We start from the raw sequence: 15,317 nt of genomic DNA, 5'->3' as shown, positions 1-15,317 counted from the left end.
TTCCATGGTGCTATGGCACTGTAAGTTTAATAAAATTGTAATGACACCAATACAAATACTGGGTAGATATGGGCCAGCACTGCATAAATTATGGTTTCTGGGTGGTTTACTCCTCAACCTCTGTAGTGTTTGTTATTATCCTGCAACCTCGTAGTCAAGTGCATGATTCTATGAATCTCCTATTGGGAAAACAACACGATTGGCATGATATCTATGGTCGGTTCCAATAAAATTTCTGAATGATATTCGTAACGTGGCCATTAACATCTATGTAGCTGCCTGCCATGAATGCCATATTCTAGTCTGGTCTGTAATTGGTCCTTACAAAGCCAATAGGTATGAGCCATGTGTTGCCCACTCGCTGACCAGAAGATTACTTCTAAATGTGCCTTTGTACAGAACTCTAGAACAACTGAATATCATTTCATGGCAGGGTTGCTAAAAGCTGGAAAGAAATAGAGAAGTTAAAAGAAGAAAGGGCCATATCAATCCAGGATTGTTTTGTACGGATCTGGCTCACAACTGTCACAGCTTTTCCTCTGGACTATCCATAACAATATTTTCAATAAGGGACTATCATCTGCTCCTCCACAACGGGCAAGTAGCCCAGTGATTCTCTTGATCTTATTCCAATGTTCAATACGATTATGCCTGATATATATCTGAAGTCCAATTGCCCACTGTTAATTCATAACCTTTATTCACCTAACATAGTCAGAATCTGTCAATCTCAGTGTTGAGGATTTCAGTTCACTTGACATCTAAATAATTCTTAAGCGCATGTGCATTCTGAATGGCTTAGCTTTAGTTTTCAGCATGCGTTTCTTGTTTTGGATTCCCTGGGGAAACGTACTCAGTATCTGTTTTATCAAATCTTTCAACATTTTAATCAATCAATTTAATTAAATCACCAAAAAAACTCTTCACTCAACAGAACATGTGACATGCTTTATGTAAATTGAGCTAATTATCAATATTATACCACTTCTAAAGTATAATGTATTCATCCTGTCGTGTGATGACTTGGATACAATGAATAATGTTAAACAGGTGTCAAATATTATAGATAGCATTATTGCTGCAGATGGTGTAATATGGATTTAAATGTAGATCTATGGCTGTAATCCTGTGAGAATATTGGCATATATCTGTAGTATATGTTTAAAACTCAATACCTTTGTGCCGAAGAGCTCACAATCTTCCACAATGGTTTCTGCAGTGGAATTGCCAGGAGTGACAGTGGATACACAGAATCCATATGTCTACAACAAGGTAAAACAGAAAAATCTTTAATGATCAATTGTCTAATGGTGCTAACTTGTTTTTACATTACAAACTTTATACCTGTCAGGGCTAAGCCAAGATAAAAAAAACTTGACTGTTTGAAATCTGGGGATAATTCTATGTCCCATGATGACAGGGGTGGGTGGGGGAGGTATGGTGGTTTGCAGGAAACATGAATCGGAATTTCCAGATGACAATGTTTTAATTCTGCACCCAACTCTTGTTCACTTGTGAAAGTTACCCACTACAGAAAAAATGATCACAATGGTACTGTCTGGATCCTAAACTACAGGAGTTTTTCACAGATTTAACAGTCAAAACTCCTGTGAAACATTTACAATGTTTTCTGAAACGTTATTAAGCTGGAGAGGGTTCAAAAGAGATTTACCAGGATATAGTTGGGTATGGAAGGTTTAGGTTATAAAGAAAGGCTGGACAGGCTGGGACTATTTTCACTGGAGTGTAGGAGGTTGAGAGGTGACCTTACAGAAGTTTATAAAATCATGAGGGGTATAGATAGGAATTATGGTAGTTGTCTTTTCCCTGGATGAGGAATTTCAAGAATAGGGGACACATGTTCAAGGCAAGAGGAGAGAGAATTAAAAAAGACATGAGGGGCAATTTTTTACACAGAAGGTAATTCACGCGTGGAATGAACTTCCTGAGGCAGTGGTGGATGTGGGTACAATTACATAATTTAAAAGACATTTGGATAAGTACATGAATAGGAAAGGTTTGGAGGGATGTGGGCCAGGAGCAGGCAGGTGGGGTTAGTTTAATTTGAGATTGTGTTTGACATGGACTGGTTGGACCAAAGGGTCTGTTTCCATGCTCTATGACTTTATGACTACAAACTTCAACCTCATATATCCCAGCTCTAAGTTTAACGTGAAAAAAGATTTTAATATACTTCACCACTTGTTGCAAATGTGAAGTAAAACTTAGGCTCATAGAGTCATAGAGCTGCAAAGCATGGAAACGGACCCTTTAGTCCAACTCGTCCATGACAACCAGATATCCTAAATTAATCTCGTCCCATTTGCCAGCATTTGGCCCATATCCCTCTAAACTCATCTTATTCATGTACCAATCCAGATGCCTTTTAAATGTTGTAATTGTACCAGCCTCGATTACTTTCTCTGGCAGCTCATTCCATACACACATCACACTTTGCCTGAAAATGTTGCACCTTCGATCCCTTTTACATCTTTCCCCTCTCACCTTAAATCTATGCCCACTAGTTTTGGAATGCTCTACACTGGGGAAAAGACCTTGGCTATTCAACCTGTCCATGTCCCTCATGATTTTATAAGCTTCAATAAGGTCACTGCTCAGTCTCCGATGCTCCAGGGAAAATAGCCAAGTCTATTCAGCCTCTTTCTACAGCTAAAAACCCTCCAACCCTGGCAACATCCTTGTAAATCTTTTCTGAACCCTTTCAAGTTTCACAACATTCTTCCTATAGCAGGAAAACCAGAATTGCACACAGTATTCCAAAAGTGGCCTAACCAATGCCCTGTACAGCTGCAACATGACCTCCCAACTCCTATACTCAATGCACTGACCAATAAAGGCAAGCATCCCAAATGCTTTTTTCACTATCCTGTCTACCTGCCAATCTACTTTCAAGGAATTATGAACCTGCACTCCAAGGTCTCTTTGTTCAGCAAAATTCCCCAGAACCTTCCAATTAAGTGTATAAGTCCTGCCCTGATTTGCCTTTCCAAAATGCAGCACCTTACGTTTATCTAAATTAAACTCAATCTGCCACTTCTCGGACCATAGGCCCATCTGATCAAGTTCCTGTTGTACTCTGAGGTGACCTCCTTCGCTGTCTACTACCCCACCAATTTCGGTGCCATCTGTAAATTTACTAACCATACCTCCTACGTTCACATCCAAATCATTTATATAAGTGTCAAAAGCAATGGACCCAGCACTGATCCTTGTGGCACACCGCTGGTCACAGGCCTCCAGTCTGAAAAACAACCTCTCAACCATCACCCTCTGTCTCCTACCTTCGAGCCAGTTCTGTATCCAAATAGTTAGTTCTCCCTATGTGATCTATGTGATCTAACCTTATAAATTACAAATGTCAGATCAAAATCAACTCTAGCTGTGTCTCCTCCCCTGAAATTTCTCATAGTGGTATAAAAATAATGCAAACAAATCCTACCCATTATATCTGTTCATGAGAATGACTGTGATTTCTTAATCTGACAGATGATTCTCCAGTAACATAACGTAATAAACATATAGTATGTGGCATTAATTATCAATGTTCTGGGGGTTTAGGGATTACCATTGTCCAGAAACTGAACTGGACTGGCCATATAGAGTCATAGACTCATAGAGTCATACAGCACAGAAACAAACCCTTCGGTCCAACTTGTCCATGCCAACCAAGTTTCCCAAACTAAACTAGTCCAATTTGCCTGCATTTGGCCCATCTCCTTCTAAACCTTTCCTGTTCATGTACCTGTCCAAATGGCTTTTGAATATTGTAACTGTACCCATATCTACCATTTCCTCTGGCAGTTAATTCCACAGACCAATCACCCCCTGTGACTCACCTCTAGGTAGGGACACTCTCACTGTGACACAAAAGACCCCAGATATCTTTTCTATTTTATCAATAAACCATCACCCTACTATGATTTGATTATAGTCTGTGTCATAATCCATCATTCATCTGTTTTGACTGTAATATACTCACAGGATTTATAAGCGCAATCAGTGGACATATATCACTGTCCTTCCGACAGGGTGTCTCCCGAATGACATATTCCACCAACACCGGAGTTCCCAGGCCCTGAAATGTAATCGGAATAATGTTCATAGGAAATGTTTATATGATACAACTGCTGTTCATGAATTTGCAGATTCTAAGTTTTTCCAGGATCAGCTGAAGGCAAAGCAGATTTGAAATATTTTGTGCACCTGCCCTGAAAATAAACATGATAGATTGGTGAGATTGTGTAACTGCAGCCCTATCATTAAACTGCATTAGCTAGCAGTGGGAGAACTGATGAGACTATATTAAACCAGTAACAATCATTTCCCCAAAAGAAATAACTAACACTGTGATATTTCTATTAATGAGATTCCCAAATCTTTGTCAACTAATGCTGAATTAAGGATAACGGGAAGTTTATGCTATAATCTCACACGCATTGGAAAGTAACTGGACCATCTGATTTAATTTCATATTGGCTTTTTGTGTCAGTCTGAAATGAATTCAGACACATATCCACAACAAAATGTACTGTGTTCTGATTACTCAATATTTGTAAATGTCCCACATTTCAAACAAAACACAAAAAGCTAGCACACAGTGCAGCAGGTAATCAGGATGCCTAATGGAATGTTGCCCCTTATTTCAAGGGGGTTGGACTATATGAAGAGGGAAGTCTTACTAGAACTGTACATAGTGCTGGTGCGACTACTTTTGAAGTACTGTCAGCAGTTTAAGTTTCCTTATTTAAAGAAAGATATGATTTCATTAGAAGCAATTCAGAGAAGGTTCACTAGGGTTATCCATGATATGGAGGGATACGGAGGTCTTGTGAGCAGAGATTAAAGAAGTTGGCGCTCTACATACTGGAGTTCGGAAGGATGAAAGGTGATCTCATCGAAACACAAACAGACTTAACAGGGTAAATGCTGAGAGGATGTTTCCCCTCATGGGAGAGTCTAAGACCACAGGAAATTGTCTCAGAATAAAGGGGTGTTCATTTAAGACTGAGATGGGGAGGAATTTCTTCTCTTAGACAGATGTGAGTCTCTGAAATACCTTGCCACAGAGTGCTGTGGCAACAGAGTGCTTGTGTATATTTAAGATTAAGATAGATAAGCTCTTAAAGAACATTCTTAAGACTTTCATAAGAAGAGTCAGTGGACCCAAAACATTAACCCTGCTTACTTTCCATAAATGCTGCCAGATCTACTGAGTTTTTCCAGCTGTTTTTGTTTCAGATTTCCAATATCTGCAGTTTTTTTTTAGATAGATTCTTGATCAGTATGGAGGTCAAGGATTATGGAGAAAGGGCAGGAAAATCGATGTGAGGAATTGTGGATCAGCCTTGATCCTATCGAATGGCGGAGCAGGCTCAAGGGGCCGAATATCCTACTCCTGTTCCTATTTCTTATGGTCTTATGGTTTTATGGTCTTATCATCTCCTTTTCTGAAAGCAGTTACTTATTCTGGGTATAGTTCCATGAGTTTTTATTGCCTTAAGTGCCTCAAAAATTTGCAAGCTGTTTAATCATGATGGGGAATTGCACTATCAGAGCTGAATCCCATTTACATATTGGCAATTCTCAATAGGAACCACTGAGTGATAATCAGAAAAAGAAGCTTTAACTAAACTTGCCCGGAAGATCTTAGGACAGTTTGAAGTGTTCTTGCTTCAGATCATAACAAAGTCAGCCAGGTGGCCCTCATTGGATATGAGTTCCCTGTTTGAGATTGTTAATCTGGTCTAATCAGGTAGCCCTGGCTGACAGACGTAAATAGGAATATCAGAGGTTCTGCTCACTCTGAGACCAGCTCTGAGGGAGCTGGATCAGTGTCAAGATCTGGCAAATGGTTATTTGCTCACCTGTTGTCTCTAATGAAAAATTTTGTGTTATGCAAGAATTTCTAACAAACAGCCCATTAACATCGGAAGTGCATGCTTTAGTGTGTGAAGGGAAAAGTTCCCATTCAATGCAATTCATAATCTAATTATACCTCTCCATCTTTATGAAGGTTAACGGAAATTAGAATCAAGAGAATATTTCAGTGTTAACAGGATTTCATTGTGGTTGGCCGTATCAGAGTAACTTCACTGGTCTGATGGGTCTTGTATTTAGTTTTCCGGCAGCAAAAGTGTAAAAACCTGGACATCTAAAGATAAAAGTTATTGAAAAAAGAATCAAACTGTTAACTAACCTTTGAGGAAGAGCGTGTTACTTCATGAAGAATAAATCTGTGTACGTGGTTGCTTTCTTGATTGAATTTTTTAAGTGAGACCTCCACAGCATGTACAACTTCAGTGCTATTTGTAAGTATTAGGTGTGCACAGTCAGGACATTTTTCAGCAACATCATGCGCTGAATCTGCAAAACATATACAAAAGATGTATACTTAAAGAAATTCCCAACTCCTCTTTTCTTCTTACAGTCACTAAAGAATGTGTGTGCCAATGACCTCATATTGTGATCATTCTGTACCTCTTCCGAAGACTCATTCTTAATACTTAATCTCGTCAAGGCAAATAGGCTGTGGGATAAGTGATTTATCATCACTTTCGATTTTGCCTTAGATTACAGGAGGATGTAGACAGGCTGGTCAGATGGACTGATCTGTGGTAAATGGAATTTAATCTGGATAAGCGCAAGATGATGCCCTGGGCATGACAGTACAGTAGGGCCCTAGGACGCACTGAGGATCAGAGGGACCTTGGTGTGCATGTCCACTGGTCCCTTAAGGTAGTGAGTCAGGGAGATAAATTGCTTAAGGTGGGATATAGGATACCTGCCCTTATTAGCTGAGGCATAGAATTTAAGAGCAGAGCGCTTATGCTGGAACTATATAAAAAGTTAGGCCACAGCTAGAGTATTGTGTGCAGTTCTACCATCCATATTATAGGAGAGATGTGATACTGGGGAGAATGTTGTCTGGGCTGGAGAGTTTTGGTTATGAAGAGGGGCTGGATAGTGTGGGATTGTTTTCCTTGGAGCGGAGGAGACTGAGGGGAGCATGATTGAGATGTATAAGATTATAAAGGGCATAGGTAGCAGAGACAGGAAGGAACCTTTACCCTTAGAGGAGGGATCAATGATAAGAGGGCATAGATTTAAAGTAAAGGGCTGGAGGTTCACAGGGAATGTGAGAATTTTTATTTTTACCAGGAGGATGGTGAGAATTTGAAACTCACGTCTATAACGGTGACGGAGGCAGAAAACCTTGCAGCATTTAAGAAGTATTTAGATGTGCAATACCAAGGCGTACAAGGCAATGGGCCAACTGCTAGAAAATGAGATTAGAATGGTTAGATGGTTGTTTTGGACTGGCACAGACTTAATGGGCTGAAGGGACATTTTCTGCGCTGTAGACCTCTATGACTCTCTGACTCATTTCTGCTAAGAATAGTACTTTCACTGACATTAGTCAGCAAAAGAGTGGAAGAGCCAAATACCTTTCCATAATCATCACTGAACCCAAACAAGTCCTGTTCCCGAACTCAAATGAGATCAGCTAACTCAATCCACAGTAGCTATTGAATATGGTACCCTCTTAATCTTTGTAGGTTAGTTTCACATTAGATAACACATTTCACTACCTAAGTATTTTTAAAACATTTTCTCATGTTACACCAACTTAATCCTGCTATTCCCAAGCATTATCAACTACAATCATTGTCTAAAAATTATTTCCACAAAATTTAGTTTCGATTCATTTATCAGCATTTTATCAAATACAAACCTTTCTGATCTGTTTCTTCATGACTAGCTGCCCATGAATCTTTTGAAGTATACTGTCAATTAATTTATTGGAACTATTTCAGATCTATTCTCCTTAAGAGACACCTTCTTCCTTGAATAACTTTAAAAGTAATGATATGTGGGCTGTAAGGGACAAGCAATGAAGACACAAAAGCAGTGTGTGCTTTTGAGGTGCTTTAAAAAGGTTGCCATCCATACCTCGCACCCAGCAGTCAATGCAATTAAAATCAGGGGTTTGGATAAAGGCAAAAGATGTTGGAAAATCTCAGCCAATCAGGAAGAGTCTGTGGGAAGAAACGGAGTCAATATTTCAGGTTAACGACATTTTATTCGGAATTAGAGGAAGGTAGAAATGTAAGAGTTTTCAAGCCAGTGGAAGGGGGAGAGGAGGCAGGAGGAACAATTAAGAGTAGGTCCATGATTGGGTGGAGGCCAGTCGAGATTAAATAATAAGAGATTTCATGATGCCACAATCAAAAAGTGTGGCAATTTGGATTATATATTTTAAAAAGGCTTTAGTCCAAATGAGGCAAATGCCCACATAAAAACCATTTTAACATAACATGAAGGGAAAGTGTATAAACAAGACAAGATCAATCCAGCAAAACAAAGAAAAAGAGAGAAAATAAAAGCACATGAAAGAAGACAGAGACAGTGGTTCTGATCTCAAGTTATTAGACTCAACATTGAGTCCAGAAAGCTGTGGAGTGTCAAGTCAAAAGGTGAGGTGCATTTCATCAAGCATGTATTGGATGCTTGAAACACTGGATCAGGACAAGGACAGAAAGGTCAATATGTTGGCAGGGTGGAGATTTAAAACAACCAAGACCCTGCAGATGAGTTACCTGACTTGCTGATCTTTTTCCGACACTTTTGTTCTCATTTCAAATTTCCAGTATCTGCAATATTTTTATTTTTCCATAAAAGCTATGTGAGGTGCTCCTTCATGTTTCAGTCTGGTGGTAAAATCAAAAATCTATCCCAATAATTCTTTTTGCCATGCAAATTTGGATTTTGATCATTGATCATTAAGAAGAGATGATAGATTTGGTTCTCTCATGATTCACAACTAGTAGCACTGTAGAGTTTTAGGATTTTCCAATCAGTATTCGTGAAAAAGTGAATGCAAGATGGAGGTTATGAAGGACTCATAATAGCATCACACCATCAACCTTCACACTTGTGACTGAATAGTAAATATGGGAGGCTCATTTGTTCATGAGAGAAAGAATCAGCAGATCCAACTCTGTTCATACACATGCACTTTTCAACAAAACACTTTCAAGAAATTAAGATGGCATGGTGGCTCAGTGGTTAGAACTGCTGCCTCACAGCACCAGGGGCTTGGGTTTGACTCCAACCTTGGGGAGCTGTCTGTGTGGAGTTTGCATATTCTCCCTGTATCTGTGTGGATTTCTGCCAGGTGTTCCAGTTTCCTCCTTCAGTCTGATGATGTGCAGGTTAGGTGGATTGGCCATTATCCCAAACTGATAATGTCTATGGAGTGAAGATATTCCTATAGAGTTGAGTGGAAATTTCCCATTCCTCATTTTACGAATATTCTACAAAGACTGCAGTTGGAGGAAAAGGAACAACAAAAGGTTAAAAAAAGGCAGATAAGCAATGAATTGGATCTACCATCACAGGCAAAGAGAGTGGAAATGATAAAAGTCTATCCTGTCTATGTTGACTAAATTTATTGAGAAGCTGTGAAAGATCCTGACCATCCTTTTCAGGAAGAGAAACATCCTTAGCACTTTTCCCAATGGCAAATATGAATAGCAGTAAATATTGACCTTGCCAACAATGCCCACATTCCAAGAATAAACCTTTATTAGTCAGCAAAAGTCTTATACATCATAGAATCCCCACAGTGTGGAAGCAGGCCATTCAGCCCAACAAGTCCACATTGACCCTGTGAAGAGCATCCTACCCAGAACCATTCCCCTACCCTATCCCTGTAACCCTCTATTTCCCATGGCTAATGCACCTAAACTACACATCGCTGAACACTATGGGCAATTAAGCATGGCCAATCCACATAACCTACACATCTTTGGATTGTGGGAGCACCCGGAGGAAACCCACACAGACACAGGGAGAATGTGCAAACTCCACACAGACTGCTGCCCAAAGCAGGTCCCTGGTACTGTGGGGCAGCAGTGCCAACTCCTGTGCCACCCTGAATATGGCTGGGTTTATTTGAAATGTTAGGTAAAGCGCTATGCAGGAACTTGTATGTATTATTAAAACATGGTCAGCAATTACAACATTTCTGCTCAATAACAGCATTATAACAGAACATAATTGTACAGGTCAGTACTTTCTACGTAACTCTGCAGGAGTTTCTTCACTCAATGGACATTATCGGTTTGGAATGAGAATCCATCTCTGTATCACTTTGCCCAATGTCAAATAGGAATAGCAATAAATATTGACCTTACCAACAACACCCATTTTCCAAGAATAAACATTTTTTAGTCAGCAAAAGTCATATAAATCATAGAATCCCCCAAGTTTCCTAGAGTTCAAGAGATCATTGACTGAATTTATGTTGCAATTCTACTAGCCACATACAATGCTTCCCCGTCTATGAAAAAGAATCAATTCTTTTAAATACCAGCTATAGGCGTGAAATAATGCCTACAAAATAAAAACAAAAATGGTAGAAATACTCATCAGCCTGGAGACATCTTTCCACAGATGCTGTAGTTCCAGCATTTTGTGATTTCTGTTTTTATTACAGATTTCTTGCATCCACAGTATTTTGTTTTTGATTTCCATATATCACGAGACGTATTCAAATAGATTCCATAACATCTTTATTTTATGGAATCATCTGGGGGGGCAATGGCCTGGTGGTATTATCACTGGACTATTAATCCAGGGACCCAGGTAATGTCCTGGGAACTTGTTTTGATTCCTGCCACTGCAGATGATGGGATTAAAATTCAATTAAAAATTTGAAATCGAGAGTTTAATGATGACAATGAAGCCATTAACGATTGTCGGAAAAAACCCATCTGGTTCACTAATGTCCTTTAGGGAAGGAAATTGCCATCCTTACCTGGTCTGCCCTATATATGACTCCAGACCCACAGCAATGTGGTTGACTCTTAGCTGCCCTCTGGGCAATTAGGGATGGGTAATAAATGCTAGTCTAGCTAGCGACGCCCTAAACTGGTGATGATTTTTTTAAAAAGTCCAAGCTAACCCTAATTGAAGGGAAAGTATGAGTCCTACTGTAACCATGGCTCATGACAACTATCCAGCAAGCATGAAGGGAGCAGAGTGTCAGTACACCAAAAGTTCATGCTCCAATCAAAAAATCTATTGATTGTATCTTTAGGATGTTAAAGTAAATCTTCAGAAGTCTGATTATTCACGGAGTATCTTACACAGTAAAGCCCCAGACAAGGGTCTAATGAACAATTGTTTCAGATGTGCAAATGCGAGAACTAGATGTCAAAACCTTCATAAATTGAAAGGATAAAGATTACAATGAGCTGCTGAATTAACAATGAACAAGAAAGATTAGTGCTCCAAGCACTAATAAAACATGTCTTTCAATGAATATCACAGCTACATCAAATCAACAGAATGCAAATTGCCTTATTCTACACTTTCATAATGAAGACTCTCAAATCCCTTGTAATGTCAGCTTTTGCTGAGTTCAACATTTACAATAAACCACTACAATGAAGTACATCATCGAATGTTCAATTTGGCACAGCATAAATGTTTAACCCACTGTGCAATTCAGAGAATTTTGTTAGTGTGATTTCCCACACTATTTCACTTTTGTGTGTGTGGTTACAATTGGTTTGTCGCATTGAAAATATGCATCGTAGATCATATGAATATATGAAATATAAATAGCGTATGAAGTTGGCTTTAGGGAGAAATTCCAAAAGTCTTATATCGCTTTCTGTTTTGCATTGTAATGAGTGTGATCTGGATCAGTCGTGTTCAATGTGGCAACTGAATTGATAGCTTTCTGCCACATGCATCATCACTTATGCATTGATGCTTGATGGACTGAATGTGAAATTGTCTGGTCCACTCCAAGCATGCTCCTGTTGCTGGATACTCCCTCAGTTTGTCTATTGATCTGTCTGAGAACAGAACTTTGGACTACTGTGGGGTTCATGAACCTCTGTCTCATCATTGCTTCTGTGCAATACGCTAACATATTAAAGCTGGTCAAGATAGGATCTTTAAGATTGAAGGCCAAGACTTTTAAAATAGCTGCAAAAGATTGATGATAGATGCAGTTTCTATGCTGGTGACATAAGGTACCTGGGATCCTGCTGCAGATGCCACAAGAATTGTGATAGGCTCCCAGATAAATTCTACAGCTATTCTGTGTGAATGGAGGTAGTAGACACCTCCATTCTGATCCACAGGTTTATGAGAGTGAGAGTTCCATCAACATAAGTGAGTTCTTTTAATCCTACTCAAAACTCCTTTCTAAGCAAACTCAATAATGCCTAAAATCCCTAGGAACTAGGGCCAAGACTATTCTAGACCTTTGTCCAACGTGGGTTTAGGCTTAAGCAGCTTTTACCACTTGCTTTTCCTCACCAGCACTGCAACTCAACTGCATTACCTCTCCATCTCGCTATCTTGATACCTTTATGGTTTGTGCAGATGAGCTGGTGATTAGCAGAGGTGGTAATGGCACCATTAGACACTGACTTGCTCAGAGATACTGGCAGTGACAGCAGTTTGACAGCCATCTAAGAAAGAAGAGAACAAGATGTTAACATGTTGTCACAAACAGCCATCTTTGAGCACTACTTTCAAATATAATGTTGTTCCAATTAAATCTATCAGTGACAATAATTAGTTAGCAAAATAACATGACATAACCTGAACCGTATGATATAAACCCTGAAATCAAGGAGAGCCTCTAGTTACACAGCATCTCCTCAATGCACTGCTAGCAATGATTTCAATGGTAGAATGAGGAATTTAAGTCATTTGTTAACTCTTAGTCATGCCTTTTCTTACTAGTTAAAAGCATAGTGGTACATGTATATTGACAATAGAGAAAAATGTAATGCTGTATTTTTAAAGTACTTTTAAATTGGGGACATATGTTTGTTGCATGAAGTCCTTTAAAAATTATTGCTATGCTTCCAGATTGATACATGTATTTCCCCAACTGGAACTACAAAAAGTGACCTAAGGACCTTGATTCAAACAAAATTTCCTTGGCAGAGGTATGTGACATAGTTTCTTTCATTATGGGATCATATTGTGAGCACAGATGACTTTCTTGCACATGTATTTGGGGCATGTTTTATGATTTATGATAGTATTGTTGCCTTACCTCATCAGATTTCTTAAAGGTCAGACCAATTTTCCTGTTGGCTTTCCAAGTGTCGCAGATCCTGAACACGGTACTCATTGATTGTAACATTTCTGCCCAATTCTGCTGCATCATATATGTGTGACGGAGTGCAGTGGCCATTAATGTCATACAGAATGTTGCTCCTCTCCCTGACTGCTTCCAAAAGGACATCCAGTTCCTGGTCAGTAAACCTGGGTTTCCTCTCTCTGCTGTACTCCATTCCTCAGCAATATTGTCCAGTTATCAGATGTCCTCGCCTCCCTACACTATTGCAGCTTTATAAATGACTCTGAATTCCAGTTCAAAGCTGATTATGAGGAGTTTTCTTCTCTCATGCCATTAGAATACTCATCCTGTGGGGATTAACCTGTACATTTTAGCGCACCTACTAAAATCAGTAAAATTATACATGAAGCTGTTTTCTTTTTAACCATCAAAAACCTAAATCAAGATTCAGTTAATAGAGCCACCAACAATTTGTAGCCTGTTGTCTTGCAAGTGGTAACCTTTCACTAATAAAACAAACTTATACTTGATATATAGCCACATCCTTTTTCTTACAGCACAATACAGTTCTGAATTGTATGATAGTGTGCCAATTCAGCAAAAACATATATACCTGAAGATATTTCACACTTGTAGCCTGCCACATGACTGGGTCCTCCAGATTTGGTCTCAATGAGCACCTTACAATCCCCTTCTCCTTTCTAAGGTGACAAATAAAACAAAATGGTTTTAGTTAGACTATCTCAGGGTAATTGGGTTGTGAGTTATTCTTTAATGGCTAAGGCTATAAATTAGAATTTTCAGTATTAGCATATGAATATTTAACGAGTTCATTTGGCATTTCTACATCTGTAATATTAATAAAGGTGTTAAAAACCAGCAAAGAATTTTAATATTCACACGCATAATATTTGCATGCTAACATTAAAAAAATGTTAGACACCAGAATATTGTGTATGGATTTTCCTTATTGTTCTGTTTTTCAATGTTTATGTCTGACAACAAACCATTTTGCTGATGCCACTACAGCATCAATATCAATTTATTGATTCATGTGGATGATAGAGGCAGCTGAGAATGGATCAAAATCTCCCCTGACTCCTTACACACCCTCAGAGCCCTTGGCAATATTCCCCGAGGCTGCGAAACCTGACACTTCCAAACTTGCCCTAGCACTCATTCACTTACCTGGCACTCTAGCATCCTACATACCTGGCACCCTACCCATATTACCCAACTGGAACCTCACCATCCTGGCATCCTACACACCTCATTCACCCCATTCTCATAGCACCCCAGTGACCTCAACCACTGAGCACATGACTCACCTGCTTCACAGCCCTCCCTCACCTATCTGACATGCTAAACCATTGCAAAGCTAGCACCTTATCCACCCAACCTCACTAACCTGGAACAATACACCCCTTACACACCTGGTACCCTGAACCCTCATTCATTTAGCACCCTGATGCCTTAAACAACTGTCACCCTGACATCACATTTAACTTTACATACTTGCCCTTTCACAACAACTGTCAGAGTGAACGGCTGGACATCTCAGTTACACAACACACAGCACACCGACTGCTGCAAAAATCAGGCATGGTTTCTAGGAAGATTTTCATCACTGCTGGGTTTTTAAATTCTTGGACATGTTCATATCAGAATGCCCCTATCCAGGAATCTCCAGCACTGAAGACACCTAAAGGTAAGTATATAATTTTGAATCAAACTTTGATTGGAACATTTGGCCTACATACTTTCCTGCAAAGCGAAAACTCAACAGTATTCTTCACGAATGTTTATTGACCTGTAATGTGCCCATATCAAAGTTTGAGCACCAGAGTGTCCTGTTCCCTTATCTAGCCTGTACAAGGTGCAGGCTCTATTCCAAATTCTAGCCGAGAAGGTGATTTATATCTTTGGGGTTGACTGATGCTACCTACAATGATGCTTCGGAGATTCTCAGCCAAAACAAAAACAAAATCACCTCAAGCTTCTAAAGAAGCCACACCCTGCTCAATTAAAATTATTAGCCCCTGCTTGATTTGGGGCCTTAGCTGAATTTTAGCAGAGTTCACATCAGCTCTCAATTGGTAAGAATTCTGCTTTGCAAGAACACAGAGCTGAAATTTGTGTGAATAGCCAAGTCACTCCAGATGAACATAACCAAGCAGGGGCT

The 15,317-nt window shown here is 39.4% G+C and overlaps 1 protein-coding gene across 1 annotated transcript in view; it reads right to left on the bottom strand.

Moving 5' to 3' along the window:
• Positions 1 to 15,317, bottom strand: part of LOC109924308 — a 34,686-nt gene that overhangs the window by 15,435 nt on the left and 3,934 nt on the right. The window contains exons 3-6 of the mRNA XM_048604563.1: positions 13,749 to 13,836; positions 6,218 to 6,384; positions 4,001 to 4,096; positions 1,176 to 1,262 (exon numbers count right to left, since the gene is read on the bottom strand). Coding sequence (XP_048460520.1) covers positions 1,176 to 1,262; positions 4,001 to 4,096; positions 6,218 to 6,384; positions 13,749 to 13,836 — 438 coding nt within the window. The remainder of the gene's footprint in view (positions 1 to 1,175; positions 1,263 to 4,000; positions 4,097 to 6,217; positions 6,385 to 13,748; positions 13,837 to 15,317) is intronic.

This window comes from Rhincodon typus, chromosome 13 (assembly GCF_021869965.1).
Source record: "Rhincodon typus isolate 14 chromosome 13, sRhiTyp1.1, whole genome shotgun sequence".
Taxonomy (NCBI): Eukaryota; Metazoa; Chordata; class Chondrichthyes; order Orectolobiformes; family Rhincodontidae; genus Rhincodon; species Rhincodon typus.
Note: the sequence above shows the minus strand (reverse complement) of the source record. Positions and strands in the feature narration are given on the sequence as shown.